We start from the raw sequence: 17,249 nt of genomic DNA, 5'->3' as shown, positions 1-17,249 counted from the left end.
AACAAGAAATGACAAACCTATACCTCTACTAGAAATTCACTCTTTCAGCAGAATCAACTTTCATCACATACATACATTGGCCTGTGTACAGTTTATCATTTCTCTGTATGATCACAGGGTCAATGTCGAACAGCTAATGTGGACCTATAATTTTGAATATCTTATAGGCAAGTTATAATATCATTTTCAATAAAACTCATAACATTATTAAGAGACAGCAGCACATTCACTAATCGTAAAGTTGTGAAAAGGCATAGAGGACAATATCAAAGAATAAAAATGCAAGTGTGACAGAGTCTAGAAGATGAAACAACTACTTCCTTATTATCAAAATCTTTTGCACACATACCTCTTTGAGCAGATTTGTGCGTCGTCGTGTGATGCGACCACCACGTGTGGACACAGCAACAGCCCTTCGTTCACGCTGCTCACTGCGGAGCCACATGCTTGGCCACCGTGGTTCGCACCTCCAAGCCCTGCAGCCGTTGGCCTAGAACACAATGTTACATTCAAGACACCATGTTGCAGTATAATATCATAATAATAGTGAAATAAATATATAACATTAGCTTTTTTTAAAAATTTAATTGGATTACAATCATTACCTAATGCATTCTATTCCAGTCTCAGGAGTTGTATATGCAAGAATGTACGACTCGACGCCCACATATCAGCTTCCAATTCATGTATTTAATTCTGATTTTTGATATATACCATCACGTGGCTTCTATTCCTGTAAAGCAAAAATAAAACTGTGGAGAAATCCGGTGGACAATCGTGGACCTATAATTTTGAATATCTTATAAGCAAGTTATAATATAATTTTCAATAAAACTCATAACATTATTAAGAGACAGAAGCACATTCACTAATCGTAAAGTTATGATAAGGCATAGAGGACAAAGTATCAAAGAATAAAAATTCAAGTGTGACAGAGCCTAAAAGATGAAACATTACTGTGTAACAATTAGCAAGATTACTTCCAGTAATTAAGTAAATTTTGTCCATGTTTCTCTTTATACATATTATAAACATAAGGGCTAAAGAAAACTGAGTACTTGATAGCAACAAAAGCTAAATTAACTTATTATATGCTTACTGCCATTCTTGCAGGGTAAGATGAATAATATGAAGTACTTGAACTTCGTGGCAGGATGATGAATACTTACTTTTCTGTATCCAAGAAGTGTATAGCAGAGCCAGTAGTAGCTACCACTTCACTTAGGCAAAAAGACTGAACTTCTCCGCTTTCAGGATATTAGCAAGATTATTCAAGGTATTAACCAAGGGACTGACCCAAATGGCGATGATAATTGCTGTCCAATCCACACCCTCTCACGACGCACCAGATATGCGACATCGCCACATATGATCATGATCATACCACAGATGCCTGACACAAGAAACACTCACTCTATTGTGGTGCAGACACTCGGATTTACACACGCTATGATGTCAATGGTGTACCACGAGTATCTTGATTTGGAGGAAAATGTTGTTGCCACTTGAGTCAACCGCCATGTGCAATACCATGTTCATGAGAGGAGTCACTGTCAACTCACACTTATTGTGGGAGTAGATCGATGTGTCATAGTGTAGTAATTCATTGATCACTTAAAATCTGGGCAAATTATACTTCTTTCTTAAGCACCACAAACTTGCTGGATTGCCTGTTTTGTAGACAGATGCAGAGGCTGTCAAGTGCAGTTGGCTGTACACTGGCAATCCTGATCCCCACCAATGCAGTCTGTCAATCAATCACAAAGTTATTTTACTCACGCTATAACAAGGGCACAGGAGCACCATCTTTGAATATTTTAAGGTCGCCTAGAGTGGTGAGTCTATCATACATGCTAAGGGCATAGTCTGAGTATGTCAAAAACCATACTATGCCGACTGCCAACAGGGCACCATTCAGTTGAGTGGTGAAGACATTTTGTGTGGGAGACGTTCAAATTGGACGAAATGTCTTCATTTCTCAACCTCAGACAATACTATCTGAAGATAACAATCTGTTTGTTTGTGCTGTAGGCTGCCTATGCCTCCAGTTAAATAATGTACTACATGATCATCGCTCTTGATTGTCAGAAGGGTTTGAAGAACACACCAAGGCAATGCAGGTCCTTGAGTACTCCCTGCTAGTGCCCGCCCGGTTAGCTGCGTGGTCTAATTGTGCTGCTTCCCAAGTGGGATGGCATTCCGGTTCCCAGCACGAATCCGCCCAGCAGATTAGTGTCGAGGTCCGGTCTGCTGGCCAGCCTGTGGATGGTTTTTAAGGCAATTTTCCATCTACCTCAGCAAATGCGAGCTGGTTCCCCCTATTCTGCCACAGTTACACTATGTCGACAATTGCTGTGCAAACACTGTCTCCATGTACACATACACCATAATTACTCCATCATGCAAACATTTGGGGTTACACTCGTCTGGGTCTGGTACGAGACATTAGCGGTGAGGGGGAGAGGGGGGGTTCCACTGGGGACAAACTGCACAATAACCCTGGGTTCGGTGTGGGGCAGCGGTGGGGTGGGTAGACTGCTGTGGAATGTTGTGAACCACTGAGGGCTACAGTGGTATGAAGCCTCTCTATCGTTTCTAGGTCCCCAGTTTAATACAATACAATACCCCCTACCAGTCATCTGGTCTAAGTTCTACTGAGTACATCTGGGATGCCATGGAGTGAGATATGTGAGCCTTGGACCCAGCTCTGACCAATCTCAATTGTAGGCGGCAGCTGAGCAGTCGCGAATCACGCTGGTTGCCTACATAAACTTTGCCTGAAATCTACCAACCATCAGTGTTCCCCTAGAACCTGTGCAAAGCGCTGTCTCGTGGAGCCTATGGCAGACGCACACTTTGGGAGGTGCCCAATTCAGTCACACTCCTAAGGGTGTATAATAAAGTGTGAATGTAGAATTTAAGATCAGCCGCAAACTGGAACTGTCACATACATACCATAAAATATGAGAGGAAATCAAATAAAATGTGGCGAGGATGCACCAATGTCACTGCACATCCATTACAAGAAAAGTGAACCACTTTTACACTACATTATATATAGAAATGCGGTAATAAATGTGCGCGGTCTTAATTTCGGCACTGCAACGCCTATGAAGACATCACCAATTTAAAAGTTAACAGCAGACTGCAAATCGCCCAGAACCACAACATGAGGCTTAGAAATTGCTCTTGTCAAATTGAGAAGAAATGCTGCAAATAAACTCCAAGACATCGAACTTGACTCAAAACATCACACATTATTATAAAACACACATACCGTATTTGACGTCTTCCTCTTTGACGCTCATTCAAAATTCTGCTGCGCATTAACGTACATGAATATGAAGAGCTGAACCATCCCAGCTTGCAAATAAAGTGGCATACATCACTTCGATCACGCAAGGCAGAGCGTATGTGCGCAACAGGATGAGATTACTTACGCGACTGTGCCAATAATGGTAGGCTCTCGGTAGATACGACGTGTCAAATTAAAAAGTTAAGACTCACGCTTTCCAGAAACACTACCACCGTCCTCGTCGACAGCAGGTCAAAATCTGACTGCCAGTTGGTGGCTTGTATGCCCCCCTACAAGCCCTTGCAGCAGGTGTTCTCCACTAGCCAATCGCAAAGCTTCTTGTAGAAGTTACAACGGCAGCCAATCAACGACGAGCTGCCACGGCTCCGCCCTTTTCGGGGCAAAGTCCGGAAGAAGGGGGAGTCCCGACAATTTAAAATACGGGTTTTGCGTTAGTATTTAGGACATCCCTGGACAAACACAGTTGACGAAAATTTAAAGTCGACATTTCAGAATTAAGATCATAGCGTGAATGACTAAAAGCCAGAAACAGTAAATTGAAACATGTTATCCATCTTAGACAAAATAAAAACTGGTGAGTTTGTAAGATAGCATCCATCCACCGACGATAATAATTATTTTATTATTGCGGATGTAGTTTTCTACGGATCCGAAAACCAACGCCTTCAGCATGTACCCGTTTTATACAATAGACACCTCTGTATCATTGTTCAATCACACCAAACTCTCCACACATTTAACACATTCCTTTGTCATTACAGCCATTTCTACCTTTATCAATGACCTCTGACGTTGTTCGGTACTTCGAGCGTTATTAGCCTTCTGAAAGTCTTCTCTGGCTTATTGGGTTTATTTTTCTGAATCTTAACCGTATTTTCCTTTTTATGTGTATTAACTTCTACGATGATCCTACATGGATCCTGTTGGCGGGCCGATTCCCGTCTCCTCTATCGAGCGCTTGCCTGACAGAGTTGCGGTTGCTCGACTGTAGTTCCATCTCCTTGAGTAAACCTTAATGATTCTTACAATTCCTTGTTACAGTTTCTGGCTCTTCTCCTGTAGCAAATCGTAAAGGCTTAATCAAAAAGATGGAACTGCAATCGCTCTACAATGAGCAACCGCAGCTCTGTCTGGTCAGGGCTCAATACGGAGACTAGAATCGGTTCGCCAACAGATCCCTGCAGGATCACCACAGAAGTTAATACACATTAAAGAGAAAATACGCTTAAGATTCAGAACAGTAAACCCAATAAGCCAAAGAAGACTTTTCAGAAGGTAAATAACATTCAAAGTATCGTCGAATGTTAGAGGACATTGATAAAGGCAGACATAGTTACTATGACAAAGGAATGTGTCTAATGAGTGGAGTGTTTGGTGTGACTGAACCACAGTCTAACGTAAGACTGTGACTCAACTATGATACACAGACGTCCATTGCATAAGACTGGCAATGGTATTCACACGAGCTACATGAATCAGCTTCTCGTCTCTTGACAAAACGGATAAAGGTAATTATCTTCAGAAGTCTCAGTTTTAACTTTAATCAGAGTTGCCCTAAGTGCCGACAACTTTATATTAACGCCGTAGAAGTCAAACAAATATATTTGCATCTTTCGCAGAACTTAGTGTAGGCCCTACGTGAAAATGTCGATCTATGGAGGTTCAAGATCAAAGCAGTATCACAGATCCACTCACAATTGAGTGAGTGAGTGATTTTCTGGTCAGATAAAGACAAACCTACCCCACCACCAATACGGCTATGCCTAGGTGAAGAAGTGTATATAAATCAATATTAGTTGTAACTGTTTTATTCTTAAAACTTAACTCAGTCCTTTCATTTTGTATCTCCTTCCCCTGTCATACGTCGAGATGTAGCTTCTCTGTTTAATACTTTGTAAAAGTTTCTTTAGAATTTTTCTGAAAATCAGTGGACAAGACAAAGTACATAATGGTGTGAAAAGAAGGAATGTCTCCGAATACATAATTCCATTGATTCAAATTTCTTGACTTACAACTATAGGCAGTATTTCACTTTTAGTTGTTTTCATGGCGGCAAATTCTTTCGCTTTAATTTTCGGTTACCAATGGTGCGACACTAGTTTCCCTCATCGAAACGGAGTGAAATGTCATGTATACATCTCATTCCTTGTTGTATAACCCAACAGTTTCTTTTCATCCGAACAGTAATGATAAAAAGTATCTCTCTCTCTCCCTCTCTCTCTCTCTCTCTCTCTCTCTCTCTCTCTCGTAGCGATTCGCCGCCGTCGGGTGCTAGTCTTTTAAGGTGACGCCAACTAGGCAACTTACATGTAGGTGATGATGAGCACAACACAACATCCAACCCCGGAGAAAGAAAATACCCGACGCGGCCGGGAGTCGAACTCAAGCCCCTTCGGTTGGCAACCAGCCATGCAGACCACGCAGCTACCGACGCGGACATGCTACAGGTGAAACGGGTGCGAAAGGCTTTCAACTTCTTTTTCGAATGCTGGTGATCCATCGTGATGAAAGAGCTGATTCTAACAGAGGAACTGTGCGTCTGTTGAAAACAATCCGCTGCACCGTTGACGTCGTCGTAACCCAATACAGTAACGAAGATAAAATCTACTCTCTGCCGCAGACGGAACTAAGTTTTTGTCGTGCATAGAAAGGAAAATCATATTCTTCTGAACGTCTACACAACAACAAAGGGCGTCCTTATCGGGCGGCTAGGGAGGCGTTGTGGAAGCGCCCCCCACCCCCCCTCACCAAGCTCTCAGGGAAAGTAAATAATGTATTGGAGTAAGTGTTTTTCTTACAGGAACATTAACACGGCCGGAACCGGGACATTTTTATGACTACTTACAAGTCGCCATTCGTCTTACAAAATATTAAAAATACTCCATACCTCCACGTCTTGCCCGCCCCCCCTCCCACCCTACAAACTATCGTATGGGTGCCCTTGACAATCATGGCTGAGCCTTTTGCGAACAGTAGCAAGCATATAAAGGCAGTAAGGAAAAATGAAACTAAATCTGCGATTTCAACCGCTGGAAACCGGACACCCCTATGTAATGTGGAATAGGTTATTTTCCTATGTTAAAAATACGGTTCGGATTGCTGTTATTCTGCATATTCCTATGTAAGATATAAATAGCACTTATGTTCAATATTCTCACAAAATATCTGGTAGTTTTATGAAATTAAAGCTTAAAAATCATTAAATAACAAGATCTGGTCACGCGATCGAAAAAACACTTATTGGCTGACGCTCTGGTGAAGTCACAGACTATAGCACTTATGTTCAATATTCTCACAAAATATCTGGTAGTTTTATGAAATTAAAGCTTAAAAATCATTAAATAACAAGATCTGGTCACGCGATCGAAAAAACACTTATTGGCTGACGCTCTGGTGAAGTCACAGACTAGGAGTAAGACAAAGTTATATGTGTATTACGGAACATTAGCCGAAGTTACTAGGTTTTTACGTACTTTTCTGCGACCAGTTTACCTATTTAGTGGTGGAAAACGCAATTACAATTTTTAAGTAACAATAGAAAGGAGTTTTGTGAACGCTGATGGTGGAAACCTGGCGAAAGTTCATGCATTTACATTCCACCAAATTAGAGCGAAAATATGTGCAAACGACGGACATTTCTTTTCCCTGCTACATCATTAAACTCGCTCAAAACTAAGAATTGTAGAACTTTTGAAAATGGGTCCGTATAATATTGTCGACTATCTGCCTTGAGCTACGACCCAAAGCACAAACAAAGAGTAGTCTTCAATGAACTGTGACGGGAGACGGAACAACAGGGGACTGACGTATTAGGTCACGTATTAAAATTCTTAAATACTGCACTAATGAAGGCTGCTTACTGCCGAAATATAGATTTGTTTTAATAAAGTCTTAAAAGAAAGGACAACTGATTGTTGTCCTCCATCATTCTGTAATACAAACAAGACAATTATTCTTGGCAAAACTTAGTGCTGCTTTTCTATGTACTAAGCAAAGGCACTGCATATACAAGGCGGTCGGTGGCGCTACGGATAACGTATCCGATTGCGGATTAAGTGATCACACGTTTGACTCCAGGTAGGGTCATATATTTTAAGAAGTTTTACACGAAATTCGAAAATAGCGTTAGCAAGAACTGATTGTATCCAGGTAGGGTCATATATTTTAAAAAGTTTTACACGAAATTCGAAAATAGCGTTAGCAAGAACTGATTGTAACAGTCGTTTCGACGTGGGATGTATTCTACGTAGCTTCGCCTTAGTCGTAATCTGAGAAATGGACAACAGGGAATAAATGTATTTACTTTGCGAACAGACAATTCACTTTTTTGGAAAGCATTACTAGTAGTGAAAATATCACCATACGCCAACAGTACAAGGACGTATAGGACGATGACGTCATAAGGAAAGGTATAAAGCGTGTAAAACACGCAGGTGAAAAACGTAGGGTTGTGATATTTGTAAGTGTAAACTAACTGTAGCGTCTGAGCAGACTTACTTCATCATTGTGTACGATGATGAAACTGCAAAATGTTAAACAATAAGGATCCTAGCTGGACAGTACGAAGATAAAAACATTTTTTCTAATAACGTAGAAAATGTGTGGTCACATTACTAGCAAAAATCTTTTAGAACGTCATTCGTGTGAACAGTGACTGCTAAGTGCATATACACTGAAGAGCCAAAGGAACGAACACCTGCCTAATATCGTGTAGAGCCTCCGCGAGCACGCAGAAGCGCCGCAACACGACGTGTCACGTACTCGACTAATGTCTGAAGTAGTGCTGGAGGGAACTGACACCATGAATCCTGTAGGGGTGTCCATGAATCCGTAAGAGCACGAGGGGGTGAGATCTCTTCTGAACAGCACGTTGCAAAGCATCCCAGATACGTTCAATAATGTTCGTGACTGGGGTGTTTGGTGGACAGCGGAATTGTTTAAACTCAGAAGAGGGTTCCTGGAACCACTGTAGCAGTTCTAGACGTGTGGAGTATCGCATTGTCCTGCTGTAATTGCCCACGTCCGCCGGAATGCACAATGGAGATGAATGGATGCAGATGATCAGACAGGATGCCTACGTACGTGTCACCTGTCACAGTCGTACCTAGACGTATCACAAGTCCCATATCGCTCCAACTGCCCACGCCCCACACCATTACAGAGCCTCCATCAGCTTGAACAGTCCCCTGCTGACATGCAGGGTCCATGGATTCATGGGATTGTCTCAGTGCCCGTACACGTCCATCCGCTCGATACAATTTGAAACTAGACTCGTCCGACACTATGTGATCAAAAGTATCCGCACCCTCCCAAAAACATACGTTTTTCATATTAGGTGCATTGTGCTGCCACCTACTGCCAGGTACCCTATATCAGCGTCCTCCGTAGTCATTAGACATCGTGAGAGAGCAGAACGGGGCGCTCCGCGCCGGCCGCGGTGGTCTAGCGGTTCTGGCGCTGCAGTCCGGAACCGCGGGACTACTGCGGTCGCAGGTTCGAATCCTGCCTCGGGCATGGGTGTGTGTGGTGTCCTTAGGTTAGTTAGGTTTAAGTAGTTCTAAGTTCTAGGGGACTTATGACCTAAGATGTTGAGTCCCATAGTGCTCAGAGCCATTTGAACCATTTTTTTGGGGCGCTCCGCGAAAGTCACGGACTTCCAACGTGGTCCTGTGATTGGGTGTCACTTGTGTCATACGTCTGTAAGCGAGATTTCCACACTCCTAAACATCCCTAGGTCCACTGTTTCCGATGTGATAGTGAAGTGGAAACGTGGAGGGACACGTACACCACAAAAGCCGACCTCGTCTATTGACTGACAGAGACGGCCGACAGTTGAAGAGGGTCGTAATGTGTAATAGGCAGACATCCATCCAGACCATCACACAGGAATCCCAAACTGCATCAGGATCCACTGCAAGTACTGTGACAGTTACACGGGAGGTGAGAAAACTTGGATTTCATGGTCGAGCGGCTGCACATAAGCCACACATCACGCAGGTAAATGTCAAACGACACCTCGCTTTGTGTAAGGAGCGTAAACATTGGACGATTGAACAGTGGAAAAACGTTGTGTGGAGTGACGAATCACGGTACACAACATGGCGATCCGACATCCGTGTGTGGGTATGGCGAAAGCCCGGTGAACGTCATCTGCCAGCGTGTGTAGTGCCAACAGCAAAATTCGGAGGCGGTGGTGTTATGGCGTGGTCGTGTTTTTCATGGAGGGGGCTTGCACACCTTGTTGTTTTGCGTGGCACTATCACAGCACAGGCCTGCATTGATGTTTTAAGCACCTTCTTGCTTCCCACTGTTGAAGAGCAATTCGGGGATGGCGATTGCATCTTTCAACACGATCAAGTACTTGTTCATAATGCACGGCCTGTGGCGGACTAGTTACACAACAATAACGTCGCTGTAATGGACTGGCCTGATCAGAGTCCTGACCTGAATCCTATTGCACACCTTTGGGATGTTTTGGAACGCCGAATTCGTGCCAGGCCTCACCGACCGACATCGATACCTCTAGTCAGTGCAGCATTCCGTGAAGAATGGGCTGCCTTTCCCCAAGAAACATTCCAGCACCTGATTGAACGTATAAATATGAGAGTGGAAGCTGTCATTAAGGCTAAGGACGGGCCAATACCATACTGAATTCCAGCATTACCGATGGAGGGCGCCACGAACTTGAACGCCATTTCAGTCAGGTGTCCGTATACTTTTAACACCACGTTGAAACTATCTTAAATCTTGATAACCTGCCATTGTAGCATCACTAACTGATCTAACAACTGCGCCAGACACTTGTTGTCTTACATAGGCGTTGCCGTCCGCAGCGCCGTCTTCTGCCTGTTTACATACATCCGTAGTTGAATACGCATGCCTATACCAGTTTCTTTGGCGCTTCAGTGTAAACAGCAAGGAAAAAACAATTATATTCTGTTTCTGATCGGTGTGGTGAAGTTTTGTAATTGTGATTTGGTTTTCATAAGAGAGGACTGTCGAGTAGTTTTACAAATAAGTCTCTTTGCCTAAAACGACAATTTTCACTAGGTGTTTAACTTCGTTGATTGAAGCTATCCTTTGTTGTAACAGTGGGGCAGCATATCTCGGAGGTAAGTTAATGTTAACTTCACAGTGCAACACGTTTTTAGTTAAGTTACTGAACCTGGGTGTCGACGGGGAAGCAATTTGTCGGTACAGTGCAATCACATTTTACGCATCTTCTCATACTCTGGCACTCTCAAAAACAACTTTTCAGGAGTTTTTATAGATGTATTTGTACACTATGACACTACATACCATTTGTAACCAATTTTCCGAAACGTAAATTCCAAAACAAGACATCACTCTGAATTAGCATTATGACAGTACGAGCAGCAGCGAGCTAGCCAGTGACATCACAGGCATCACATGACTCGAATGTAGCGTTTTAGCGGGCTTTCAGATTATCTGAATTTCATTTCCGTTTTTATAAAGGAATATTAAAATGCAAGAGGAAAAATGCATGTGTGTGTGAATTCCTAAGGGACTAAACTGCTAAGATCATCGGTCCCTAACTTTACGCATTACTTAAACTAACTTATGCTAGCAACAACACACAAACCCATGCCCGAGGGGGGGACTCGAACCTCCGGCGGGAGAGGCCGCGCAATGCGTGACGTGGCGCCTGAGACAGCGCGAGTAAAAAAAGTGTTAGGGGCTGACTTTCAGCTCTTATGCTGGTTATATTGCATGACGAAGATCGATTTGTTGAACCTTGCCTAAATCGTCGACATGTCTACTTTTTGAATATTATATTTTAGTTGAAAAGGGGGAGACACACGCGGTAATATTTAAGAGGAAGCATGCTTCTTCTGGCATTTTTTGGGAAGTGTCAGTTTTGAAGAGTCACGAAAGGCAGATCCTAATTCCATGAACAGTTTACTTTGCACAGTTTAAAGATACAATCATTGTTTACTTATAGGCGGATTTCCATTGCTTTCCGATTGATGGTTTTGTCGTGGTAATGGCGGATGTAGATTGCCGCTATTCCCCAAATTGTGGTAAGTATGAACAAGACAAAAACTGTAAATGCTAGCTCTGTTGTTACCTTTCACGACTATTATGTTCTTGTGCTCATCAATCTACATAAAGAGCTAACACCATGCGTTTAATTTATTTGCTTTTGCGTCTTTATGCGCCGCATGCTCGTGTGTGCTGCGTTGACGGACCTCTGAACACTATTTCCATTTCACTGTTCATTGTTTTAGTGCTTACATCGGGGTTCCAGTCACATAGCCATTCGTTGTTGCGTACTCGTGCGAGCCAATCTTTGTGATATAATTAGTTGCCTTGTACTTCTTTGAAAACATGCACCATTTACGGAATTGTGAGAAGTCCGTGGTGATCAGAGGCAGAAAAGAACGGGGCACGATCACTTCCGCACCACAGCCAGCAAATAGAACTAAGTGTCTTGGTGTTAGTGAATATGCTAGAAAAACTTGATGTCTTGTATCACCTATAAAGAGTTCTGGTAGGCGACAGAAGCTCACATTAGGCGAATTTACACAGGAAGTCATAAGGAGGAAAATTCGATGTGGAAAAGTAGTTTCCATCACGGGCAGCCGCACTGAAACGTTGTAAATACTGAAGTGGAAGACTTTCCTGATATGTGTGAAAAAACCCTTTGGCTTGCTATTTGAAAACTGGACTTCAGATACTGAAACTTCAACAAAAAACACATGATGATGATAAAAAAACCGAACAGCAGGAAAAAAAGACGAGTTCTTGCAAGACTATTTATTCTACACCTGAGAGTTGGTGAGGTGCAAATCTTCCCGAAAGTTCAGACGGCAGGAGCAAAAAATGCCTTATGCATCATAAGACGTATACGATTATAACAGAGGAAGTGTTGAAGAGTGGAATGGCTGGAACGAAGGAATTTAATACACCGTCCGGATCTGGAAAAAGGATTATAACGTGCCACATTAGGAATGAAGATGGGTTCGTGTAAAATGCGGCTTACGTTTGATTGGGAAAAAGTAGGTGTAGATTATCACTCTGTAATGAATGTCAGACACTACGAAGAGTGATTTAGGAATGTTCGCGAAAAGCTACTAAACAGATCTGCGATTGTTATAGATCAGGCTCCATAGCATACGATGATAAATCCAGTACTACAAAATCCCTCTTTGAAACTGAAGAAGGCTCCCATTACTGAATGGTTCGAAAGTAATATGTACAGCTTCCGTCTAATGTCACGCCATACGACGAATTTTCTAAAGCCGGCATTCACGTGCGACCGCACTTCATATCACAGGAACGCCTTTTAGAAAGTGTATTACACTCAGTGGACAAGAAAAATAAACTTCTTTGGTAGCCTGTGGCGCACTGCGAAACAACTGAATTTATCTGAACCTTTGTCAAGACCGAGGTAGCAAATGAAAATAAGAATTGTACGATAAGTGATATTTTGCAGTTGTGCTGTTTCACTCTGGGAAGTGTGCCCCAAAATGTTTGGAGGAAGTCAGCAGTACAAACTTGAAAACAGATACGCACAAAGTGTCTGCTGTTTTCAAAGAGCAATAGAACCATCGCTGATTCATGTAGACGACCGTAATACCAGCAATGAGATCTCAAATAGCAGCGGAAGCGATTAAGTCACGTTTTATTTCATTTACCATTCTCTGCAAAATTTGAGATAATCGATCTTTCATTTACTGTTAAAATGTACAGTTCTTTTCATTGTTAATTTATCGAGAGCTGCTTTTATATCGAGCGTTCACTCGCAGTTACCAATTTTATTGCCCTCTACTCGCAACAACAACCGCACACGGCAATGCTGCGTTGGAATGCTAGTAGGAAGTTGCCATTCTTCACTGGCGAATAGCAGGTTATCGCGCATTACAATGGCTGCGCGCTGGTATGACAGTTACGCCCCACCACAGCTTCACATGGACTGCACCTGCTAACACAATTGCTTTACAAAACTCGTAACTGCCAAACACAGAGATTATTCGTTAGTAATGGCATACGATGTAACCAACAGATATTCAAGCTTTATACCCTTACCTCCACCGCCGAAAAAGTTATAACGGTAATCCCAAGCACAACGTTCGCGTTTGACATTGAAGTGATGAAATGGATACTCAAAAAGCAACGAAAAGCCCCTTGCCAATAGAAAAAGATTTTACCTTTCTACACTGCGAAGGAAATATTTCTCCTAATTGTGGTCTGGTTTCTACAGCTCCTCTAAGTTACCATTCGTCAAAAACCGCTCGAAAAAGACGGGCTTTCTCTTAAATATTACCGCGTACGTAGCTCCTTTCCAACTAAAATTCACACACCAAATAACAGTAGACTTCGGTAAGGTACAACACATCAATGGTTGTCATGCGATGTAACCAGAATATAAGTTGAATGTAAGGGGTTAATCATTATGAATTGGATAATACTCATTAAATGTCAGCTGAGTAACAAATCCATTTCAACCCTTCCAAAGCAGCCCAAGTCAACTATTGGTGACTGTTACGTGGAAACGCGAAGGAACAACTGCAGCTAAGCAAAGACCTGGACTACTGACGGACAGAGACCGTCTACCACTAAGGAGGGTGGTTGTAAAATAAATCATATGAAATAAGCAGAACGACTCACTCGGAGAGTTTCAAAGTGCTCCTAGCAGTCCAGATAGCACAGTGTCTGTGCGTAGGTAGTTAAAAAGAATGGGTTACAATGGTTGGCAGCTCCCTGTAAGCCACGCATTTCTGTAGTCAACGCTAAGCTACGCTTGAGGTGGGGTAAAATGCAATGTCATTGAGAGTGGATACTGGAAACGAGTGACTTGGAGTGATGAATCACGCTGCACCATGCAGAAATCCAATGGAAGGGTTTGGCGATTCCTTAGAGAACTTTGTCTGTCTACATGTGTAGTGCCAACAGTGAAAAGCCGTCATAAAGAGGAAGGGTGGACACACCCTGTATTAATGTACATTAACAGATGACCAGATACTTTTCATCTAGGAACTACGAGGAGCTTAGGGAGATAGCGGCGCGTAAAGATGTATAAAAACAAGACCTTTTTTCCTCGCTCTATATAAGGCTCCAAATACATAATACTGGACCAAAGCAGCCCGCAGTGCTCTGCACAGTTGTGTACGAAGTATAAATATAGATATACAAGGTCCAGTCACATTAATGTGACCCCGTGTCAAAAGACCTTTTACACCGCGGATGTGCGTATAAGGAGTTACTGAGGCTCTGGGAGGTGCAGACAGGGATGTGGGGCCACGAAAACTCCGGCGTCGTGTCTAGCTGTCGCTTTATCGGTTGAGGATCCATAGATTGATTGGTTGTTTAAAAGGGGGGGGGGTGGAGGGGAAGGGACCAAATTGCGAGGTCATCGGTCCCTGGTACCCAGTAGAACAATTACCCAAGGGAAAGAAGAAAACAAAGAAGAAGTATGGCACAATAACAGGAGAAAGAAAGAACCAGAAGAACGACAGGAGGACAACAAACACTACAGTGGACAAAACAGGACACGAAAACCACAAAGAGACGCAAGAAACAGGAAGAGGGGATTAAAAACAAGAAATCAGATTACCATGGCTCTCAGTGACCACGAGAATAAAAAAGGAGAAGCCAGCCACTCTGCAACACATTAAAACCTCCACCCTAAAAGCCCTAGGGTGGAGGACACAGAGGGACAAAGGACATGCACTAAAACTCAGATCAAATGATAAAACCCACTCTCACGAATAAAACTTAAAATTAAAGGTGCTGTTGAAGCACTGTCGCCCAACACCGAAGGTAGGGTGCTGGGAAAGCTAGAAGTCCGCCGCAGAGCGGCTAAAAGTGGGCAGTCCAGCAAGAGGTGGACGACTGTCATTTCGGAGCCACGGCGACACTGATGTGGATCCTCGCGAAGCAGGTGGTAACCATGTGTGAGCCACGTATGGCCAATGCAGAGTCGACAAACGACAACTGATTCCCTGCGAGAAGACGTCCACACATTCGCAGTCTGCTTAATGACACGCAGTTTGTTGTGCATATTGTTATGCCACTCCGTCTCCCAAGGCCGAAAAACCCTGCGGCGTAACACAGAACACAGGTCAGTTTCAGAGATGCCCATCTCCAGGAGCAGTTTCCATGTAGCCTGTTTGGCAGCCTGTCAGCAAGTTCGTTGCCTGGGATTCCGGCGTGTCCTGGGGCCCACACAAACACCACTAAACAACTGGACCGTTCCAGGGCAGAGATGGACTCCTGGATGTTCGCTACCAAAGGACGGCGAGGGTAGCACTGGTCGATAGCTTGTAAGCTGGTCAGGGAGTCAGAACAGAGAAGAAACGACTCACCAGAACAGGAACGACAGGAACGGATGTTCTGCAGTGCACGAGATACGGCCACAAGCTCTGCAGTAAATACACTGCAGCAAGCAGGCAAGGAATGCTGTTCAATATGGCCTCTGTGATAGGCGAAGCCAACATTACCATCAGCAATCGAGCCATCGGTGTAAACAACTTTAGAGCCCCGGAACACGTCAAGAATCGAGAGGAACTGACAGCAAAAAACCGACGGTGTAACGGAGTCCTTAGGGCCATGCAAAAGGTCCAGACGAAGCTTTGTCCGAGGTGTACACCATGGTAGAGTACGTGCACGGACCTCAAGTAGAGGTGGTAAAGGGAAGGACTCCAGTTCGGAGAGAAGGGATCGCACGCGAACCGCAATCCTGAGCCCTGACCTGGGCCGCCCAAGCGGGAGATGAACTGCCGCGGGTGGGAAAAGGAGACGGTAATTCGGATGTTCAGGAGAACTACGAATGTGTGCAACATAACTGGTGAGCACTTGTGCACGTCGGATCCGCAATGGGCTCCCGTCGCTAGGCGAACGCTACAGTGGTGCACTGGGTCGAGGAAACGTGACGCTGAGGGCGCCGCCGTCCGGTAATGCAGACTCCCACAGTCAAGGCGGGATTGAACAAGGGCTCTGTAGAGCTGCAGCAGCGTAGAGTGACCTGCATCCCAGTTGATGTTGCTCAGGCAGCGGAGAGCATTGAGATGCTGCCAGCACTCCCGCTTAAGCTGACAAAGGTGAGGCAGCCACGTCGATTGGGCGTCGAAAACCAGTCCTAGAATCGATACGTCTCCACGACAGTGAGTGGATCACCATTACGATAAAGTTCAGGTTCCGGATGAACGGTACGGCGCCAACAGGTGTATGAAACACGACTTCGCGGCTGAAAACTGGAAGCCGTGGGCTGGAGCTCATTCACTGCACATTGTGAATGGCTCCCTGTAGGCGCCGCTCAGCAACACCAGTACTGGAGGAGCAATACGAAATGCAGAAGTCATCCGCATACAGAGAAGGGGAGACAGACGGCCCCACAGCTGCTGCTAGGCCGTTGATGGCCACTAAAAAATAGAGATACACTCAATACGGAACCCTGCGGAACGCCATTCTCCTGAATACAGGGGGAACTATGGGAGGCACCAACTTGGACACAGTAAGTACGGAGCGACAGGAAGTTTTGGATAAAAATCGGGAGCGGGCCCCGGAGACCTCACTCATACAACGTGGCAAGTTATCATGTCGGCAGGTCGTGTCGCATGCTTTACGTAAGTCAAAAAAGACGGCAACCAGGCGTTGGCGTCTAGAAAAGGCTGTTCGGATGGCAAACTCGAGGACACAAGAATATCAGTGGCAGAGCGACCCTGGCGGAAGCCGCCCTAACATGGAGCCAGTAGGCCACGTGACTCCAGGACCCAACCCAACCGCTGATACACCATACGTTCCAGTAGCTTAAGGGCAACGGTGGTGAGGCTGATGGGCAGATAGCTATCCACATCAAGCAGATTGTTACCGGATTTTAGCACCGCAATGATGGTGCTCACCCACTATTGCGATGGAAAGACGCCATTGCACCACATCCGGTAGAAAATGACAGAAGAGAGATGTTTAA

The 17,249-nt window shown here is 44.1% G+C and overlaps 1 protein-coding gene across 4 annotated transcripts in view; it reads right to left on the bottom strand.

The window, feature by feature from the left end:
* Positions 1-17,249, bottom strand: part of LOC126183645 (uncharacterized) — a 285,471-nt gene that overhangs the window by 43,262 nt on the left and 224,960 nt on the right. For all 4 annotated transcript variants that reach the window (XM_049925787.1, XM_049925786.1, XM_049925788.1 and 1 more), the window contains 2 exons: positions 606-733; positions 350-490 (listed from right to left, as the gene is read on the bottom strand). In XM_049925787.1, coding sequence (XP_049781744.1) covers positions 350-445 — 96 coding nt within the window. In that variant the 5' untranslated portion in view covers positions 446-490; positions 606-733. The remainder of the gene's footprint in view (positions 1-349; positions 491-605; positions 734-17,249) is intronic.

Source organism: Schistocerca cancellata, chromosome 4 (assembly GCF_023864275.1).
Source record: "Schistocerca cancellata isolate TAMUIC-IGC-003103 chromosome 4, iqSchCanc2.1, whole genome shotgun sequence".
Lineage (NCBI taxonomy): Eukaryota > Metazoa > Arthropoda > Insecta > Orthoptera > Acrididae > Schistocerca > Schistocerca cancellata.
The sequence above is the reverse complement of the archived record's forward strand: the minus strand, read 5'-3'. Positions and strand labels throughout refer to the sequence as shown.